This window comes from Pinus tabuliformis, chromosome 2_1 (genome assembly GCF_031772625.1).
Source record: "Pinus tabuliformis cultivar Carrire ecotype Pingquan chromosome 2_1, CPIR1, whole genome shotgun sequence".
Lineage (NCBI taxonomy): Eukaryota > Viridiplantae > Streptophyta > Pinopsida > Pinales > Pinaceae > Pinus > Pinus tabuliformis.
The window spans coordinates 839,472,640-839,491,039 of NC_142299.1; the positions used below are offsets into that span (position 1 = coordinate 839,472,640).

At 38.7% G+C, this 18,400-nt stretch overlaps 1 protein-coding gene across 3 annotated transcripts in view; it reads right to left on the reverse strand.

Moving 5' to 3' along the window:
- LOC149203276 (vesicle-associated protein 3-1-like) overlaps positions 1-17,240 on the reverse strand; it is a 33,002-nt gene extending 15,762 nt beyond the window's left edge. Inside the window, exons 1-9 of one of the 3 annotated variants that reach the window (XM_089403373.1) lie at positions 17,051-17,238; positions 16,846-16,920; positions 16,144-16,250; positions 15,795-15,934; positions 14,956-15,026; positions 14,615-14,696; positions 14,379-14,494; positions 14,128-14,289; positions 13,905-13,949 (exon numbers count right to left, since the gene is read on the reverse strand). In XM_089403373.1, coding sequence (XP_089259499.1) covers positions 13,905-13,949; positions 14,128-14,289; positions 14,379-14,494; positions 14,615-14,696; positions 14,956-15,026; positions 15,795-15,843 — 525 coding nt within the window. In that variant the 5' untranslated portion in view covers positions 15,844-15,934; positions 16,144-16,250; positions 16,846-16,920; positions 17,051-17,238. The other 2 variants (XM_089403374.1, XM_089403372.1) reach the window with 2 other exon arrangements.
- Between the last annotated feature and the right edge of the window lie 1,160 nt (positions 17,241-18,400).

Here is an 18,400-nt window from a genome sequence, read left to right on the forward strand (position 1 = left end):
CGTCGGATTGTAAGTTACAAAATTACATAGTAAAGAAACACACTTTAACTAACTCTACACTAGACCAAGTTATACTTAACTATTTCCTATGTGTCGGAATATCCTAACATCCCCCCTTAAGAAAAACTTGGGATAGAATTAAAGGATGTACAAATATGACACAATAAGAGAAGGAAGGAGGCATTAGAGCTTATCCCCCCTTAGTGACAACTTCCTGAACTCCAACCATAAATCGAAGTTTAGTAAACTTCGCCTCTGTGAGAGCCTTTGTAAAGATGTTTGCAACTTGATCATCAGTTGAACAATATTGCACTTCAAGAACATGGTCATGAATGAGCTTTCTGATGAAGTGCATGTGTAGTTCAATGTGTTTGTTGCGCTGATGTTGGACTGGATATTTGCATAGTTGAATGGCACTTTGTTTCTTACAAGCCCATATAATAGGTCCAGAACCAAGAGTGAAGACATAACCTGCAGTAGACTTTTGATCATTAGGGTCACCAACCCAATCGGAATCAGTGAAACCAACCAATAGAGATGCTTCTGCACTGTAATGAATCCCAAACTGAATTGTACCTCGAACATAACAAAGTATTCTTTTAGCTGCTTTCCAATGACTTTCATGTGAGTTTTGCATAAACCGAGCAATAAGGCCAACAGCAAAAGAAAGGTCAAGACGGATATGGGTCAGATACAAAAGTTTTCCTACAAGTTGACGATATAAGGTAGCATCAACTTCAGGGGAAAGTACAAGTCACTGAAAGTTTAGCTCCAGACTGAAAGGGAGAAGGGGCTGGCTTACAGTCTTCCATGTGAAAGTGGCGTAGAAGATCACAGGCATACTTGGACTGGGAAAGGGAAATACCTTCCTTGGATTGCAAGACTTGAAGACCAAGAAAATAATGCAAGTGTCCTAAGTCTGTCATTTCAAAGGTTGGACTTCACATGGTTTATAAGGTTGGGATCACTACTAGTAAGGATAAGATCATCAACATAAAGAACAAGCATGATAAGAAACTTACCCACTTTCTTGGTGTAGACAGTATTGTCAGAATGACACCTAGAAAAGCCGGTATCTAAAAGAAAGCTATCCATTTTGGCATACCAAGCCTGAGGGGCTTGCTTGAGACCATAAAGGGATTTCTTAAGCTGACATACAAGGCTGGAGTCTGTTTGTATAAAGCTAGGAGGTTGTTCCGTATAGATTTCTTCATGCAAGTCCCCATGCAAGAAGACAAATTTAACACCCATCTGATGGACTTCCCATTTGAAAAAGACAGCAAGAGAAAGAACAAGGCGGATAGAGTTCATTTTGGCAACAAGGGAGAAGGTTTCAGTATAGTCAATGCCTTCAACTTGTGAAAAGCCCTTAGCAACAAGACGAGCTTTATGTTTATCAACTTTTCCATCTCGTCCAAACTTGGTTCTGTAAACCCATTTACATCTAACAAGTTTTCTTCCCTTTGGAAGAGGAACAATATCCCATGTATCATTTGCCAATAATGAATGATATTCTTCATTCATAGTTGTGTCCCTGATCCGGATTTAAACAGAAACGCAATAAAACACAGAGATAACCATAAACATAGATATGCAGCGGAAATAATGCTTCATTTCATTAATGGAAAACACTGAATATGCTTACAACCAGAAACGGAAATAAACCAGCTAGGGCGATGGTAGCTTATCTCTGAGAAGAGATGTGGTGGCTACATGCCTCTGAACTATGTTACAATGAGGCACGAAGGCCTATTTATTGTTGACAAACAATGGAAAACCCTTCACATCCCAAAACCTAACCCTAGAAGATGAAACGCCAAATTGTGGGCCCCGTTTGGGTAAATTGGTACATCAATTTCCCGGGGTCGTAACTTTCGCATACGATCTCCGTTTGACGCGTACGATAGCTCGTTAGAAAGATCTATCCGAGTACTACCACTTTGGGAGGCAACATGAGCATATTGCCCCAGATTTCCCAAAAAACGTCGTTTAGGGCCTCAAAATGGCTCCGGAAGTTCAGGACCCGAAAAACTGTTATAAATAGTAAACTGCAACAATTTAGGAAACTGAAAAAGCTGAAAGAGACAATTGTGGGGGTCCAAATGGGATAGGTGGGTGGCCACCAACATCCACCTGGATCATTCCTCCCCCCTTAGGAAGCAATGGTCCCCATTGCATTGAGTTCCTCCATCTGCTGAACTTGGTCCCTGGTGAGCTGTTCTGCAATCTTTGATGAGTTCAGAAATGGTGTGAAGCATGGTCGACGACGATCCACATTGATCACTTGGTGCAAGCGAAGGAATGGATGAATGCTATGCTTCAAAGCATTGTTACCCGTAGCCTTGGTACTGGTGTAAGGACCATGTCGGAGTGGTCTGAGTTTCTGATGGGTTCTGGTAAGGCGTTCTTTCTGCAGATGTAACCAAACTTTGTTGCCCACTTGAAACTTGTGTGGTATCTCTGTGGATGAGGAGAAGTTGTTCCTGTGTTCTGTCATGACCGTATCCCTTTGTTGCTACTACTGCATAGAGGAACCCTTTGCAGGAGTCATGGATGTAGCAACGATCTTCCCCTTACTTTGGGAGTGAACCAAACAGATAAATTTCCTGGTCTGGAAGATGAGCTTACTGCCTTTCTTAGCAGTGATCAAAGATGTGGTAGTAGGTGGGGCTACCTCTGGTATCCTGTATAATGAATTATTTAAAGAAATAATGACAGCACGAGGCCTTGACTCATACACAGCATGTCGCCTCCACAAGTATGGTTGGCCTAATAATACATCACAAACATCCAGAGGTGTAACATCACACAATACCTCGTCTATGAAGGGCTTGATGCTGTAGGGAAGGCGGCACTGCTGGCGAACTTTGAGATCTCGTCCTCATGAAACCACCCGATACTGTACGGCTGTGGGTGTGGTGTAGTCGGTACGCCCAACCGCTTCACAACCTCTACTGAAACGAGGTTCTTTTGGCTGCCACTGTCGACAATGAATTGTAGCGACGAACCCTTCACCCACATCTGTGAGTGGAAAAGACACTCCCCTTCCTCTGGATTCTCGGGCTCATCTTTCTGGATCTTGGCGGTGGCAACAGTGGCACTGGGATCCGCATCAATGATCTGCTTCCCTTTGCCATTCCCCTTGTCGGGTTCTGGCTCAGGGTCGAAACATGCATCTGATTCAAAAGCCTTCAACTCAGCCACCAGCGACTGCTTGGTCCGACACTCACTTGTGTTATGAGTGGGACTCTTGTGGAACTCACACCACTTCCCTGTGTCCTTCGGCTTCATGGTGTTGCTCTTTTCTTGCGGCTTCAACGGGTTGCCTTGAGTCACCCCGCCTTGGCTTTGTCCTTTGGGCTTCGGATTTGCAGATCCAAAGTCTCGCTTCTTCTGTTTGAACTTTTGCTCGATTTTGACAGCGTATCGGTACGCCGTGCCGAGCGAGGAGATGTTCAAGAACACCATCTCTTCCTGGATGTATCTGTGCAGGCAGCCACGGTATTTGAGTACCAGATGCAGCTCAAAATCTTTCATACCCAACTGTGTGCGAAGGGTATGAACAATGTTTGTGAACTCCGGCACATCTTCGTCTTGTCCCTGCCGCAGTGTGGTCCATTTGATGTATTTGTCCTCGTAGCTTTTGACAGGGTAGTACTGCTCCTTGATGGCATCCTGGAAGTCATTCCAAGTGGGTGCGGCTGAAAATAGTGAGCCTGTACTTTCATCCTTCTGCTCGCAGTAGGTTTCCCACCAGTCCTTGATGTGGGGGGCTGCTTTGAGAAGAGCGAAGGCAATCTTTTCTCGATTTGAAAATTCATGAACAGAAAAATACCCATCTAACAGATTTAACCATTTATCTACGGCATCTGCGTCTATTTGACCATCGAAGATGGGGATTTCAAAATTAACTTGTACCTTAAACGGTGTGGCGTTTCCAAGTAGCTGTTGGAAGCCGATGCGTCGCCTCTGGGTAGCCGCTGAAGGATCTGCGCAAAGCTATCCATCATCGCGTTCCTTTGCCGCTCGAGGGCTTCTTCGAGCAAGATTTTGATAGGATCTCCTGCCCCCTCGTCTTTCTTCTCATCTGCCATGGGAGGTCGTCGAGATTTGCGAGGCTAGTCTTGCAAAGATTCGACCAGTTCAAGCCCTAACTCCTTATATCCCGACCTCGTTGGGGACATGCAAAGAAAAACAGAGAAAAAGCAGACCGCTCTGATACCACTGATCCGGATTTAAACAGGAACGCAATAAAACACAGAGATAACCATAAAGACAGATATGCAGCGGAAATAATACTTCATTTCATTACTGTAAAATACTGAAATATGCTTACAAACAGAAATGGAAATAAACCAGCTAGGGCGATGGTAGCTTATCTCTGAGAAGAGATGTGGCGGCTACATGCCTCTGAACTGTGTTACAATGAGGCTCGAAGGCCTATTTATTATTGAGAAACAATGGAAAACCCTTCACATCCCAAAACCTAACCCTAGAAGATGAAACGCCAAATTGTGGGCCCCGTTTGGGTAAATTGGTACATCAATTTCCCGGGGTCGTAACTTTGGCATACGATCTCCGTTTGGCGCGTACGATAGCTCGTTAAAAAGATCTATCCGAGTACTACCACTTTGGGAGGCAACATCGGTCCATGGACCCATGTTGCCCCAAATTTCCCAAAAAACGTCGTTTAGGGCCTCAAAACGGCTCCGGAAGTTCAAGACCCGAAAAACTGCTAAAAATAGTAAACTGCTACAATTTAGGAAACTGAAAAGCTAAAAGAGACAGTTGTGGGGGTCCAAATGGAATAAGTGGGTGGCCACCAACATCCACCTGGATCAGTCCCAATCTAGATGGCCTAAAGCTTCTGCAAAGGTGTCAAGATCATAATTCATTGAAGCTTGAGCCAGTAAAGAAGAGGCTCTATCGAACTGAGAACGTGTACGTCACTGATCTGTAGGATCACCTGCAAGAGAACCTGTTGCATCCCGAGTAGCACAGACCCATTTTAGAAGCTGAGAAGTAGAAAGAGGATCTTGAGAAGGTGGGAGAGGATTGTCATCCTCGCTGTCATCATCTGAAGAAGAAATATTTTCAGAAGTAGAAGGGATACAGAGAGGTGGCACATATGCCGAACTAGGCTCGTAGGCCGATATATTTTCAGCAAACTTTACATACTTTACATCTCTTCTAATGATAACATTTTTGGACTTAGGTGAAAGAAGTCTATATCCTTTGACATCTTCAAAATATCCAACAAAAATACATTTTTCAGTCTTAGGTTCTAAGGCTTTATGTTTCTCATCAAGAATATGGGCCCATGCTTCACTTCCAAAAACATGAAAGTGACTTACATCGTGTTTAATTGAGTGTTATTTACTATGTAATTTGCACATTTAATTGCTTCTGTCCAAAAATTAAGACTAATACCTTTAGATTGAAGCATACAATTAGCCATTTCCTTTAAGGTGCTATTCTTCCTTTTAGCTACACCATTTTGTTGTGGAGTATATGGAATAGTATGTTGCATTTGAATTCCATGCTCAGTGCAAAAGTTGATGAATTTGTTGTTAACATATTCTCCACCATTATCAGATCTTAGCTTAAGAATTTGATGTCCAGATTGTTTCTCAACAAAGGCCTTAAAGGCCAAGAACATGTTAAATACTTCACTTTTGGGTTTTAAGAAGTATACCCAAAGGAGTCTGGAGAAATCATCAATGAAAATTAAGAAATACTTGTAGCTAGAGAATGAAACAACTAGAAGTGGACCACATAAATCACTATGCACAAGCTGTAAAGGGGCTAAGGCGTGCCAAGAGGCACGTTTTTCAAAACTATCCCGATGATGTTTTCCGAGTACACATCCTAAACAAACACCATCTCTGCAAGATACCATAGGAAGACCTGTCACCATATTTTCTTTACATAGATTGTGAAGGGAGCAGTAGTTTAAGTGACCAAATCGCTCATGCCAAAGTTTGCTCACTTCATCATTATGAGCAACAAATACCGAGGGAAGAGTTGATGACCCAAAGTTGTTAAACTTATACAACCTTGTAGAATCATCAGCAATGCCAGTAGATAAAATTTGTATAGGATCTTAGGTCCTTAATTACAACATCATGAGGTGAAAATTCAACGATTTTACCTTCACCTGAATGAGTTATCTGATATACAAATAGAAGGTTGCAGGATAAGGTTGGAACATATAATACATCATTAAATTGACCATTGTCTAGATGAATAATTCCAGTCCCTACAACACTAAGAGATCTATCATCACCAACATATATATTTTTGGTGTTACAATCATTTAAAGAAGAAAACATGGCTTTGTTTTTGGCCATGTGATAAGAAACTTCAGAATCAATGAACCACTCATGAGGATGACAATAAGAAGATACATGTAGTGCATAACCAGACCGAGATGTTTGACAACCACATGTAGAAAGTGTTATTCCTGAAGATGAAGTTGAAGTTGAAGAGTGCTCCAAATGGATGTTATGCTTCTTCATTGTTGCTTCCAAGGTTTCCATCTTCTTAAAGCATTTGGATTCTAAGTTGCCATCTCGATTACAAAAGTTGCAATGTCTATCAGTCTTCTTCCCTTTGTTTTTATTTGCCTTGTCATTTTGTTGGATTCTAAGTTGCCATCTCGATTACAAAAGTTGCAATGTCTATCAGTCTTCTTCCCTTTGTTTTTATTTGCCTTGTCATTTTGTTGAATTGATTTTTTCATTTTGACACTGAAAGTGCTTAGGACCCTTGTTTGGTTTCGAAACATTCTCTTTAGAATATTGCTTCTTAAGATTCTTTGAATTTGGTTGTTGCTGGGCTGTTAAGGCTTTCTTAGAAAAGTTTCCAGTATTAAGAAGATCAAGATATAAGAGATTTTTTGTTCTCTTATTAAAGAATCACAAAAGGCATCAAAAGAGGGGGACTTGTAGGCTTGTCCTTGAGAAATAAAGGCTTCTCTAGTAGAATGGAAGGTGTAAACAAACACAGAGTAAGCTGGTCCTAACTTAGTAAGATTGGAATAGATAAGGCTACCATCTTCTTTCTTAACCTTAACACCTTCCAAGAGAAGTCTAAGGGTCTTGAACTTTGACAAAAAATCTTCAATGGAAGAAAAATTATTGGAATCCAACGTAAGCAACTCATTTTCGAGTTGATGGGCTCTAATTTCATTTTTAATTCCAAAAACTTTATTGAGTTGTTTTATTGTTTCATCAGGGGTATCAAGTTATGCAATATGAAATCTAAGGTCTGGAGAAATAGACATCCCTATCAACCCACATGCTTGATCTTGCTTATTTTCCCATTTGATTGCCTTATCTTCATCTTTAGGTTTAGACTTTTAGCCTAAGGCTATTCTATAAAGACCTTTTACTTCTAAGTAAAGCCTCCATGTAGGACACCCATTGGTAGTTGGTGTTGTCAAAAAATAACTTGGCATGGACTTTCCATTTTAACAGAAATTGAAGCTCTAGATGCTGAAACTAAGTGTTCCAATAGAAAGATCTCGAAAAATTAGGCCAATTCAAAAAAAAACGGCTCTGAAAATCACTTCCGAATGAAGAAGTTATGGTCTTTTGGAGAAAATTTGTTGAAGATGCCAACGAAGTACGTGAATGTGCGGAAATGAATAATAATGTTATATTTAAAGAATAAACAATCAAAAAAAAAAAATTCCTCCCTCTTTCCAAACTTAATCTAACTAGCTCACTATTTAAAAAAAAAAATTATGTAAGTCACTTTTACAATGGTACTTTATGAGCTACCCACTAAATTGTAACTTAAATAAAAAATTAAGAGACTTTAGAAATATAAGTGACTCATTTTTTATAGTGGGTGAGAAAACTTTTACATAAAGTAACTTTAAAACACAAGTTACATGTGCTTTTTGAAAAAGTAACTCAACAAAAGAAAGACTTGAACCCAAGACCTCTATTCTCATAAAGTAACTTTGGACCAAGTGAGCTAGTTTAGAAGGTTTTTTGGAAAAAATGAAAGGATTCTTTTTAGTCACTGAAGCTCTGGAGTGCGTACTTACTTGAAAACACCATTTTTGCCTACAGAACAAAAAAACACACAACCCAACACGAACATGCAAAAAAAAACCAAGCCTTATGGCTTGAAGTTAGTTTTCGCCGAAAACTAAATATTTTCCTCAATGTTTCTGATTTTCCAAGATCACATTAAGACGGGGCAAAAAGAGCATACGCATGAGAAAAATCCTTCCTTTTTGTTTCTGATTTGCCCAAATCGCACAGAGTTGCAGGGCAAAAAGCATACGCAGAAATGAAAGGTATAGATCCGGTAATTAAAAAACAAAGAGCTAAATAAACTGAAATGCACAGAGAGATGAATAACTAAAACTGCAAATAAAGACTGTATACCTCCAAATCTTAAAAATGACGTAGCTAGGGCCACCGGAAACCTTTTCGCATGAAACGAAAGGGGTTCCTCACTGGAATAGATGCTCCTAACACAATATAGCAGTCCTCTCAGCCCGAAAGCAGTCAAAAACAGTACATCTAGGAAAAGATAGTCGAATGCAGTTGTATCAGCTTTGGATTTGGATCACCAACGAATGCAGCCCTCAAATAGCTCTAATACCATGTAGGAATTTACAGGGTAAGTTCCTCAGATAGAACACCAAAGGACACCGCTCACAAACAGATCACAGATCAATACACCAGTATTCTTGACGTGGTTAAAACCCTCAGAGAGGGAAACGGTCCACGGCCTGAGCCAACGCGGCCAATTCAGGCAATTTATTAACAAAAGAAAGAAAATTTACATAAGCTTCTCTCATGAACAATCACCTTACAAATGGCCCTCCATGCTCTTTAAATAGAGATCATGGACCAATCGGGTGTTAAGCCACAGATCAAGTGTCGGTAATACCGAGGAGAGAATGAATCGTCAGATCACTTCATGTCTAGAACATATCGTGACCGGCGGTTTGTAAGTTACAAAAGTACATAGTAAAGAAACACACTTTACCTAACTCTACAATAGACCAAGTTATACTTAACTATTTCCTATGTGTCAGAATATCCTAACAAAGATCTTAAACTAATCTTTCAATTTCAGTTTTTTGATGATGTGGATATCGATACGATTTGATGTTGATGGGATTTGATCTTGCTTTGACTTCTATTGTATGCTCGATTTCTCTTTTAGGAGGCATCTTCATTGGAAGGTTTTGGAAGAATTTTTCGTGCTTTTGAATTAACTCTTGGACTTCTCGTGCTTCTTCGTTGACCCGATTTGAAGTTAACATTTCTAATTGATGAAACTATACAACATAAGCGGGTGCTCCCTTCCGAATCATTTTCGTCATCTGGGATGATGATACAATTTGATTCTCAAGTCTTTGAAACCCACATAACTTGTATTTATGGCCTTCCCATTTAAATTTTATAAATTGATTCTAATAGTTGGCAAAGTAAGCGCCTAGGGTTTGAAGCCATTGGATACCTAGGACCACATCCACTCCTCCTAATTGTACAATGTAGAACGCAGAATCTAGATTATAGTCTTGAATCTGTAATTTGACATTATGGCATTTTCCTACTTTTTCAATTTTCTTACCATGAGCTACCATAAGTTTCATGTTGGGCATGGGAAATGTGAAAATGTTGAGTCTTTTTGCCATAGTTGAGTCCAAAAAGTTGTGGGTGCTACGAATATCAATAAGAACCATTACGTTGCTCTTCTTGATATGTCCTTTTAACTTTAATGTCTGGGGCTATGATATACCTGTCATGGCCGACAATGATACTTGCAGATCCTTATCTAATTCTGGAGAGAATTATGGAGAATCTTCGATTTCTTCTATCTCTGATTCATCAATGTTTGAATCATTAGTTACTTCACAATTATACAGGTTCTTGGTCTCTTGTCCTTTAGCACACCTATGTTTAGGATCCCATTTTTCGCCACAACGTTTGCACTTGCCCTCTCTCATTCTTTGCATTTCCAAGTTAGTTTTTTCTCCTTCATGAAGACGTGGTGGAACATATTTTGTGTTATCCGTGTTCACAGCTTGGGAAAATCTTCATCTCGAATATACTCTTTCAACTTTTGGCGACTGCATCTTTTCGTGCTTCTTTTCAGCAGCTTTTGCCTTCTGTCTTGCTACTTCTATAGAAGTAATGTCATGAAGCTCAAGTTCAACTTCGAGATGGGGTTTAAGTCCCGTGGTGTATGATTGAATTAGACAAGTTTCTAATAATCGAGGTACTCATGTAGCTAAAGTTTCCCATTCTCGAGTGTATTCGTCCAGATCTCCTTTTTGTTGCAGTCTAGTGAGTGCTGAGAATAACTCTTCTTCCTTGACACCTTGAAATCTTTTAAAGAATGCATTTTTGAATTTCCTCCAGCGAATAGCAAGTGTCGTATTTTTCCACCACATATACCAATTATATGCTTCACCTTCTTCCATTTGCATGGATGCATGCCTGATATTTTCGTCATCATTGTCGATACCGTAAATCTCGAAATATTCTTCTGCTTTATTGAACCATGCAACACTGCACTTTTCGTTACCGTCAAATTTGGAGAGTTCAAGTTTTGCTCTTCGTAGATATGTCGCAACTATTGGAGTAAAGAGAGGGTATTGATTCACAAACTACATATTTGAGAATTGATTCCAAAGCTGCGTATTTTGAAAATTCGCGTCACTATTTTGTTGATGGTATGGAGTCTGGACGATGCTTTTGGAGACTCGGGTTTCTCATGTGAGTCTGAAAAGTTTGACGAACCTGGAGAATTGAGATGTTGAGTAGCTTCATTATTCTCGGGTATTTGATCAGGTGTAATCTTCAACTTGTCACAGATACAAGTCAACATCACCATTGCTTGATTATAATTTAGATTCAATGTATTTGAAAGGATTGCATGATCCTTTTTAAATTCATTATGGTTCTACTCGAGCTGACTCTCTATTCTTTTTGATGTATCCTAGAGCACCTCAATTTGTTCGCGATGTCTGATCACCTTCGTCTTAAGATCTATCAATCTTTTATTGAAATCGACCATCGACATTAATGAAGCCATTGATTGGGTGTGTGGTGGAGTATTTTCTTATCTTGACCCTAATTTTTAATTTTATATATATATATATATATTAATGCCTACGGTTATAAATCGAGAGTGCAGTGTTTATAAATCGAAAGTGCGGTGTTCGTAGCTTGATGGTCAACCTAAGACTTGGACACAGGAAAGGAGGTACGGACGGACGGTGCAGCGTACTAGAGGAAGGGGTGGCGGAGAGAGCAACGAAGTTTGACACGCAGCTGGCAGAGCTATCGGGGGAAATGGTGGTGGTAAAGGAAGACGAAGGATGGCGGAGGACCAAGTGCACGAGAGGACGACTTCAAGCGCTAGGGTTTGTTGGTTGTCAACAATGCTACGACCAAAGCAAGGAACGCAAGGGAAAAAAATGGAACAACAACAATGCAAGGGAACAGAGTTGTGACAGGGGTAGCGGACAGTAGGAGAACAAGGCAGAATAGGACGTAGGCAAAGGAACAAGATTGTGCAATAGGGAAGCGCTCTGAAGATTGATTGTGCTCTGAAACCAAATGGAGCGGATAAGCTCAGCATTAGACAGAAAATATATATATTTTATCAATAAACTTGAAAGATGGTTACAAGTGTGGGAGGCCCCTGGCTTAAATACAGCCTTGGGTGCCTCTTGGTGAATGGGCATGATCTTTGATCATGCCCTTTGCCTAATTAACTAATAGTTACAGATTCCATTCCTATAAAACTTGGGGATACCATAGGTTGAGCAAAGAAAATAATCAAAACGAAGAGATATGAAGGATTACCATCCTTCCATCTCACTGTATACTGCCGGTTTATTTTTAAGTACTTTTCACATCTGTACTTAACAATATAACCAATTGGAGGCACATATGCCATAAACCAGAATTTATTATAATTTATAACCTGTTGTTTCCAACACTGTTTCATGTCTATACAATTTATATAGTAGCTTTATTATGTGGTTTGCAAATGATTTTATGTTTTACATTTCGTTTAAGTTGCAATGTAACTAGAAATCCAGTTGCAATGTAAATACAAATCCTTGCAACCAAAATTACCATAAAGGTCAATTGAAGCTTAACAGGGAAAGGTCAGTGCCACATGTCAGAGGTCATAGATATTTAGTATGGTTGTTGTCACTATGTGAAGGGATTGCAACTGCCTAACCTTGGTAGGCCGAGCAGGTTTCTTTCATTATAAGTGGTTGGATGGCAGTTGCATTCAACATTGTCATACCAGGCATTAAAAGCCTATGTTACAAGATCCACTTGTGGAGGATCCAGGATCAGCATTTCCATAGATCCAGATCTGCATGGGATACATTTCAGTTTGGAAGCACTAGAGGTTCTGCTCAAGATCAATTTGTAGCTTGTCGGAAATGTCAAGTGAGCACATCCTCCAAAAAAAAATCATATAAACACATGAAAACATAAAAGGTTTTTTTTAAATGTATAAAGGAATGGAAACCTAAAACCCTTTCTTTTACAAATAAAATAGCCCCCTCCCCATCCTGAAACACACAAATCTGAGTTTTTCATAAAACTCTGTGTTTCTGAATTTCTGAGAGTGATTTGGAGTGAAATATATTTGGAGGTCTAAATTTCTATGTTTCTGTTTCTTGGCCTTTATTACTGATGAGTGTGTGTGTATTGTTTCCCCATATCTGGATCCTGACTTTCTAAAAAAAATGGTGGATCCATATCCATTTCCATGCAACTTAGTTAAAAGCTATGCTAGAGATGCAGTGAGAGATTTGAGTTGACCATGCACAATTCCCACTGGGACATTGTTCTCACTGGCCACAATAGGCACTACCTCATGCCACAACTTCCTTCCCTTGTTCTAGCTGCATATATGGTACAATTATAGCTCCTGTGCTCAATACAAGCTTCACCCTAAACCTAGCAACATTTGATATTGTGACATATATCTGGCTTGAAAGGGCACAAACTAAACTATACCTGCTAAAAGGAACCAGTGATAATCAATTACCCCCTCAAACCCAAGTCTAGTAGACATTATGACGTCAAAAGGAAAATTATCTTAGACTTGTGATCCATATCAGTATATATAGTAGATTTCCACAAGTAGTTTTATATATGGTACTCAGCCAGGCCCGAGGGTTAGCTCAATGATCAAGTCCCCATCATTAAAGCACCTTTGCTATCGAGAGGTCACGGGTTCAATTCTCTTGAGACTCTTAGGGTTAGGCTCCATGGTTGAGCCAACACGAAGTGATCCCTTCGGGTAGATCCACCTGGTACAAATATTCCGTGGACATAGCAGTCACGGATCTCTGAGGTCTGTGAACCACAGAAAAAATATGGTACTCAGCCAACTTACTGTAGATCATGTCTTTTCAAAAAATCAGGTGGATCTGTATCTGTTGCAACTTAGGCTAACCGGCATTTACTGCAAGAATGTACCTTCACTTGTAATGTTAACAATTAGTTCTCTCTATGTATTACAAGCATGAACATGGCTGGTCGGTACTTCTTAACCAACGCATCACTATTGCTAGCTTGAGAATTTATCTTTCTTAAGAAACCTGTAAATTTTTCCACTCAAATGTTTGTTAGCCTCTATTCATATGCAGCTTAAGGATCACTGCTCAGCATCTTTTCATCAGTTTGAAAAAAGACACTCGTTGCTCACAAAATTTAGAATTTCTTCTAAAAATAAAAATATAGAATTTTGAATGGGACCACTATTCTTTAACCAGTCACAAACTGAATGGAGCCAGCTAAATTCAGCTATCTTTTTCTTTTATAAGGTTATGCTAGAACAAAAAGTTAAAAAACATCCAGACATTCAACATAAAATGGGAAAAAAAAACTAACCTCAGAGAGCTTTGCCTTCAACTCGCTGGGATCTTTCAGTACCACCTATTCATTGAAAGAAATCAGTATTTAAAACCACTTGCTTTCTCAGTAACAACATTGACCTCAAAAATACAACATGCTAAAAGTAGCACCCTTATAAGAAGTTAAAAGCAGGCCTAAACAAACCAGAAACCACATGAAAACAAATACAGCCAAAAAGCAACACATTCTTCATGCTCACATTATCCACTGAGGAAACACTCTGACTCCGATTGTCTACAGATTCCTTTGGTGCTGAACCATCCTCTAATGGTTGTCGTTCAGGAGAAGTGGTCTGGACTGGAGATACATACACCACCCTCAATTTGTGTTCCTCATATACCTTGTCAGATTCCTTGTTGAACTGGATGACACAAAAAATTGTTTCAACTGAGAGAATCCCTTGCAATGAGCACTAAGCTTCAGGGAAAATAGTTTTTAGTGTGAACTCACCATATCTGGAGTAATATCTTTAGCAGTCGTCCCAGCAGGGACCATAACACTCTGCACAAGAAATTTGTCCTTACATTGCATATCAGGCGGTATCTCTTTTTGCGCTTGCATGGTGACTACAAATAAAACAAAACCAATGAGAGGACAATCAAGCTCACATTAAACAAGCTCTTTAATTTATCATATTCAAGCAAGAAATATTAATCGATTAACCTTTAAAATAAGAAGCTTCAAACCTGTCACATCACATGTAGACTGAGGTGGGATGACGCCTGTATTGGGTCGTACACAGTACTTCTTTGGAGATGTAGTTTTCACCTGTCATAATAAAATGCAGCAATAACCTCTGGTCATCTTGTTAAAACAAGTCTCTGAAAAGTGGTCCCACCCATCAGGCAGAAAATCTAGAGTTGTATCACAAGGCATAGAATAAATAGAAAATACGGCAATCTCAAGTGACTTCACCCTAGACATCGATGCCTTTCATGTGTGCAGAACTGTAATACCTCCATGGAAATTGAAATTAGAGAAATGAGCAGAATATTTACAAAAGAAAAACAAAAGGAAATATGGCTACCTTAAATGCAACATCGAAGTCCCTGTTGTTGACTAGCTGAAGAGAGCATGAACTTTGCTTCTTCAATTCAACTGATCACCATTGATACAAAATCAGATATCCATTAGACTACCAAAATGTTGGCAATAAAACATAACTATCAAATGCTGAATACAATTTTGTTTAATATCCTTCCTTGTACAATAAGGCAAACATTTTTGTTTAATATCCTTCCTTGTACAATAAGGCAAACATAAAAATCATACATAAGATGCTCATACAATGGTGCACTATAAATAGTATATACTATTGTCAAACGAAAATCACTTTGTATTTATGCATTCTACAGTTCTATCAAAACCAAATTATGAAAATGAAACACAAAAAAAAAAGAGTGTTATATATTAACTACAAAGGACACCAATTAAAAAGTTTCAAAACCTTCTTGCGTCCGCAAATTGACTAACTTTGTGGTGAGCAAAGTCCCCAAGATTTTCAAAACACGTCCTATTTTGGGCATTTGTCACTACCCTGGACAGCAGATGAAAAAACACAAAATGCAAAACATGCATAGACTGACATTCGAACTAAAAATTGCAACAGCTTCCCATGCCAAACGCATTTGTTGTAGATCATATTTCCTGTGCTTTTTATGATGTCTATGATATTATTTAATTCAATAACTCCGTTCTCAAAGATCATCTTTTTTCTTGGAATGGACAAGAAAATCTATGTACACAACACAATTATAGTTAATTTCAGACAAATAGGCAAAGAAAATTGAAGCCTATATCATAATATTATGACAAATGAACCAAAGCACATTAAAAGGAATTAGTATTATGAAGCTATTCACTTACAGAGAAACGTAAGTTCTCCCGGCTGAATTGTGACAATTTCGTTAGTCATGACTAGTTTTATGCCAGGTAACCTGTATCCTTGAAGTTGGCCACTGACAATATAAATAATATCGAGTTCACAGAATGATCAATTCACACACCTACAATCCAAGCCACAAGAAACAATCAGTTATAAACAAAAATAATCTAGCTCACAAAAGCCTGAGTTTGCACAGAATTCATTGTGTGCTATTAAGAGACAGATCAATGATCTCATGTGCTAAAAGTGAATTCCTCCCCGGTGATCCGACAATATTTGGACAATCCATCCAAACACGGTAATTGCATGCATTCAAAAGAAAGATTTTACCCTTGACCAAGGAGGAGGGAGATTCTGCCAATAACCAAAGTTTAATCAACGATCCAAATAAAGCCTGGAAGCAAAATAAAGAACTGACCGACAGTATACTCCTTCGCCTGCCCAAAGAAGAAAATAAAAGATTCACATCAATGCCAAAAAATTTCAACACAGAAATCGAAAATACATAAATTCATCTGCAAAAACCCTGCTAATTTCAGAGGGCGAGGCAATAAACTATGTGAATTTGCAGTTCTATTATCTTCAAACAAATTTAGCGGGGACCTGAAGCAAAAATCTAAATCTATGATCGGAGACTCGCAAAGTTCTGCATAAAGTGTAAACTCCGAGTTATCGCAAATTACGAAACAATCTAACGAAAAGACCAGGCAAAAACCTAACTCTATACGGAAAAAACGGCATTTGTTTCCTGTGTGGAACTACGAATACTTTAAATGTAAAGTTCGCGTAATTGCCGAAGAATTTAGCAGCGACGATAAGTCCAAATTCTAAATTCGAATTTATCAGCAGCAACATGCTAAAAATCTGAGAATATATTAAGTTTTGAATGTTCTGAACTGAGTTCTCGCAATTTCAGAACAAACACGGAATCAGACAAATACCTATATCTGTGGGGGTAGGAAAACGCAGATTTTTCGGAAAAACTGAGTGTAAATGCTTTGAATTTGCAGCTCGGAAAGAAAATATACTTACATGTATCTCAATATTATGGCCGGATCCTCCTCCGCTTGTCCGCCCCTTCACAGATTTAAGGGTCTGAACAAAGCCCTTGTCAATAATAAAAATGGAGAAATTAAAAAGAAAGCGGAGAGAATAAAGCGTTTATTTCATCTGCATTTCAAACAAAAGCAAGGGAAGTAGCAGGCGAAATGGTTCGGGAATTCGCAGTCACCGACACCTGTCAATGCTGCCTGCCTTCTTTTCAACTACCATGCCTAGCGTCACCGTCGATTCCAGGTCACCCTTTCTTGCCGATTCCAGGTCACCCTTTCGTTTGCTTCCGTTGGGGTGGAGGTGGTGGTGAATAGTTGTAATGGAGTTCGGTACAAGAAATTCATGATGAAAAAACCTTTTTGGCATTTGAGTGGGTGGATTCGGTGGGCATGTTTGGCTTTTGCTTTGCTTCCAGTTTGGATCTCCCTGGCTTAAGTAATACCAACAACTACCTTTACCTTCTGCCTCTATGCAGCCAAAGCACTTTTCATGTGTTTTTTCATGGGGGTTTTCTTGGTTGTTGAGAGAAGGTTATGATGCTTAGGATGCTGAGGAGGGTGAATATGACATATTTACCAGGTTTATATATATATATATAATTGTTTTTAAAAAATAATGATAAAAAAAATAATTTTTTATGTAATATAAGTATAGATTTTAAGTTAATAAAGATGGATTTAGAGATTTATATATATATATATAATTGTTTATAAAAATTAATGATAAAAAAATAATTTAATTAATGATAAAAAAATAATTTTTTATGTGATATAAATATAGATTTTAAGTTAACGAAGATGGATTTAGAGATTTTTCGTAGATTTTCGTTAGGGAAGGCATCTGCATAGTGATACCCCCTTTGTGGGATAGAGGACCCAAGATGCATAGTGATATCCCGTTTGTGGGATAGAGGACCCACCTCACTTTCGCATAGTGATTTCATTGCTAAGTCTACAAAGGCATGCATACTCTACCCCCTCTGGTTTTGAACCTATGACCTTTTAGGAGAAAACACATGCTCTTAACCATTAGGCCCACTCAAGTTGTATAGTGTAATTATGATACTTTGGTGCAAGGAGTCTTTCTTATCATTTAAGGATATGACATTTTATCATGTTGTCACAAGTTGGCTAATCAACCAAGGCATAAAAAATAAGGACAGAAGTTTAATATGAATGAGAAAAGATGTTTCAAAGTAAGATGATCAAGAAATAGGGCTCTAGATCATCTTGGTTTCTCATGCAACCTTGTCAAATGGAACTAAGGAGGGCTTATTCAAGGCAAGCAATGATGTGTCGAGTCCAAACTCCTAGTAAGTTGGAATTTCCCCAAATATAATGTGATGAATTACATAATTAACAACCAATGCAAGGATAAAGTAGCGGTGACTCTATTGGAAAAGCTTGTCCATTTTTGTTGAGTCAAAATCTAACTTAAGGCATCAAAATCACCATTGGAGTGATAAAGATGTATATAATCGTACAAATCCATTTTATTCATTCCATAAATTACAAAATGTAAAATACTAAAAATT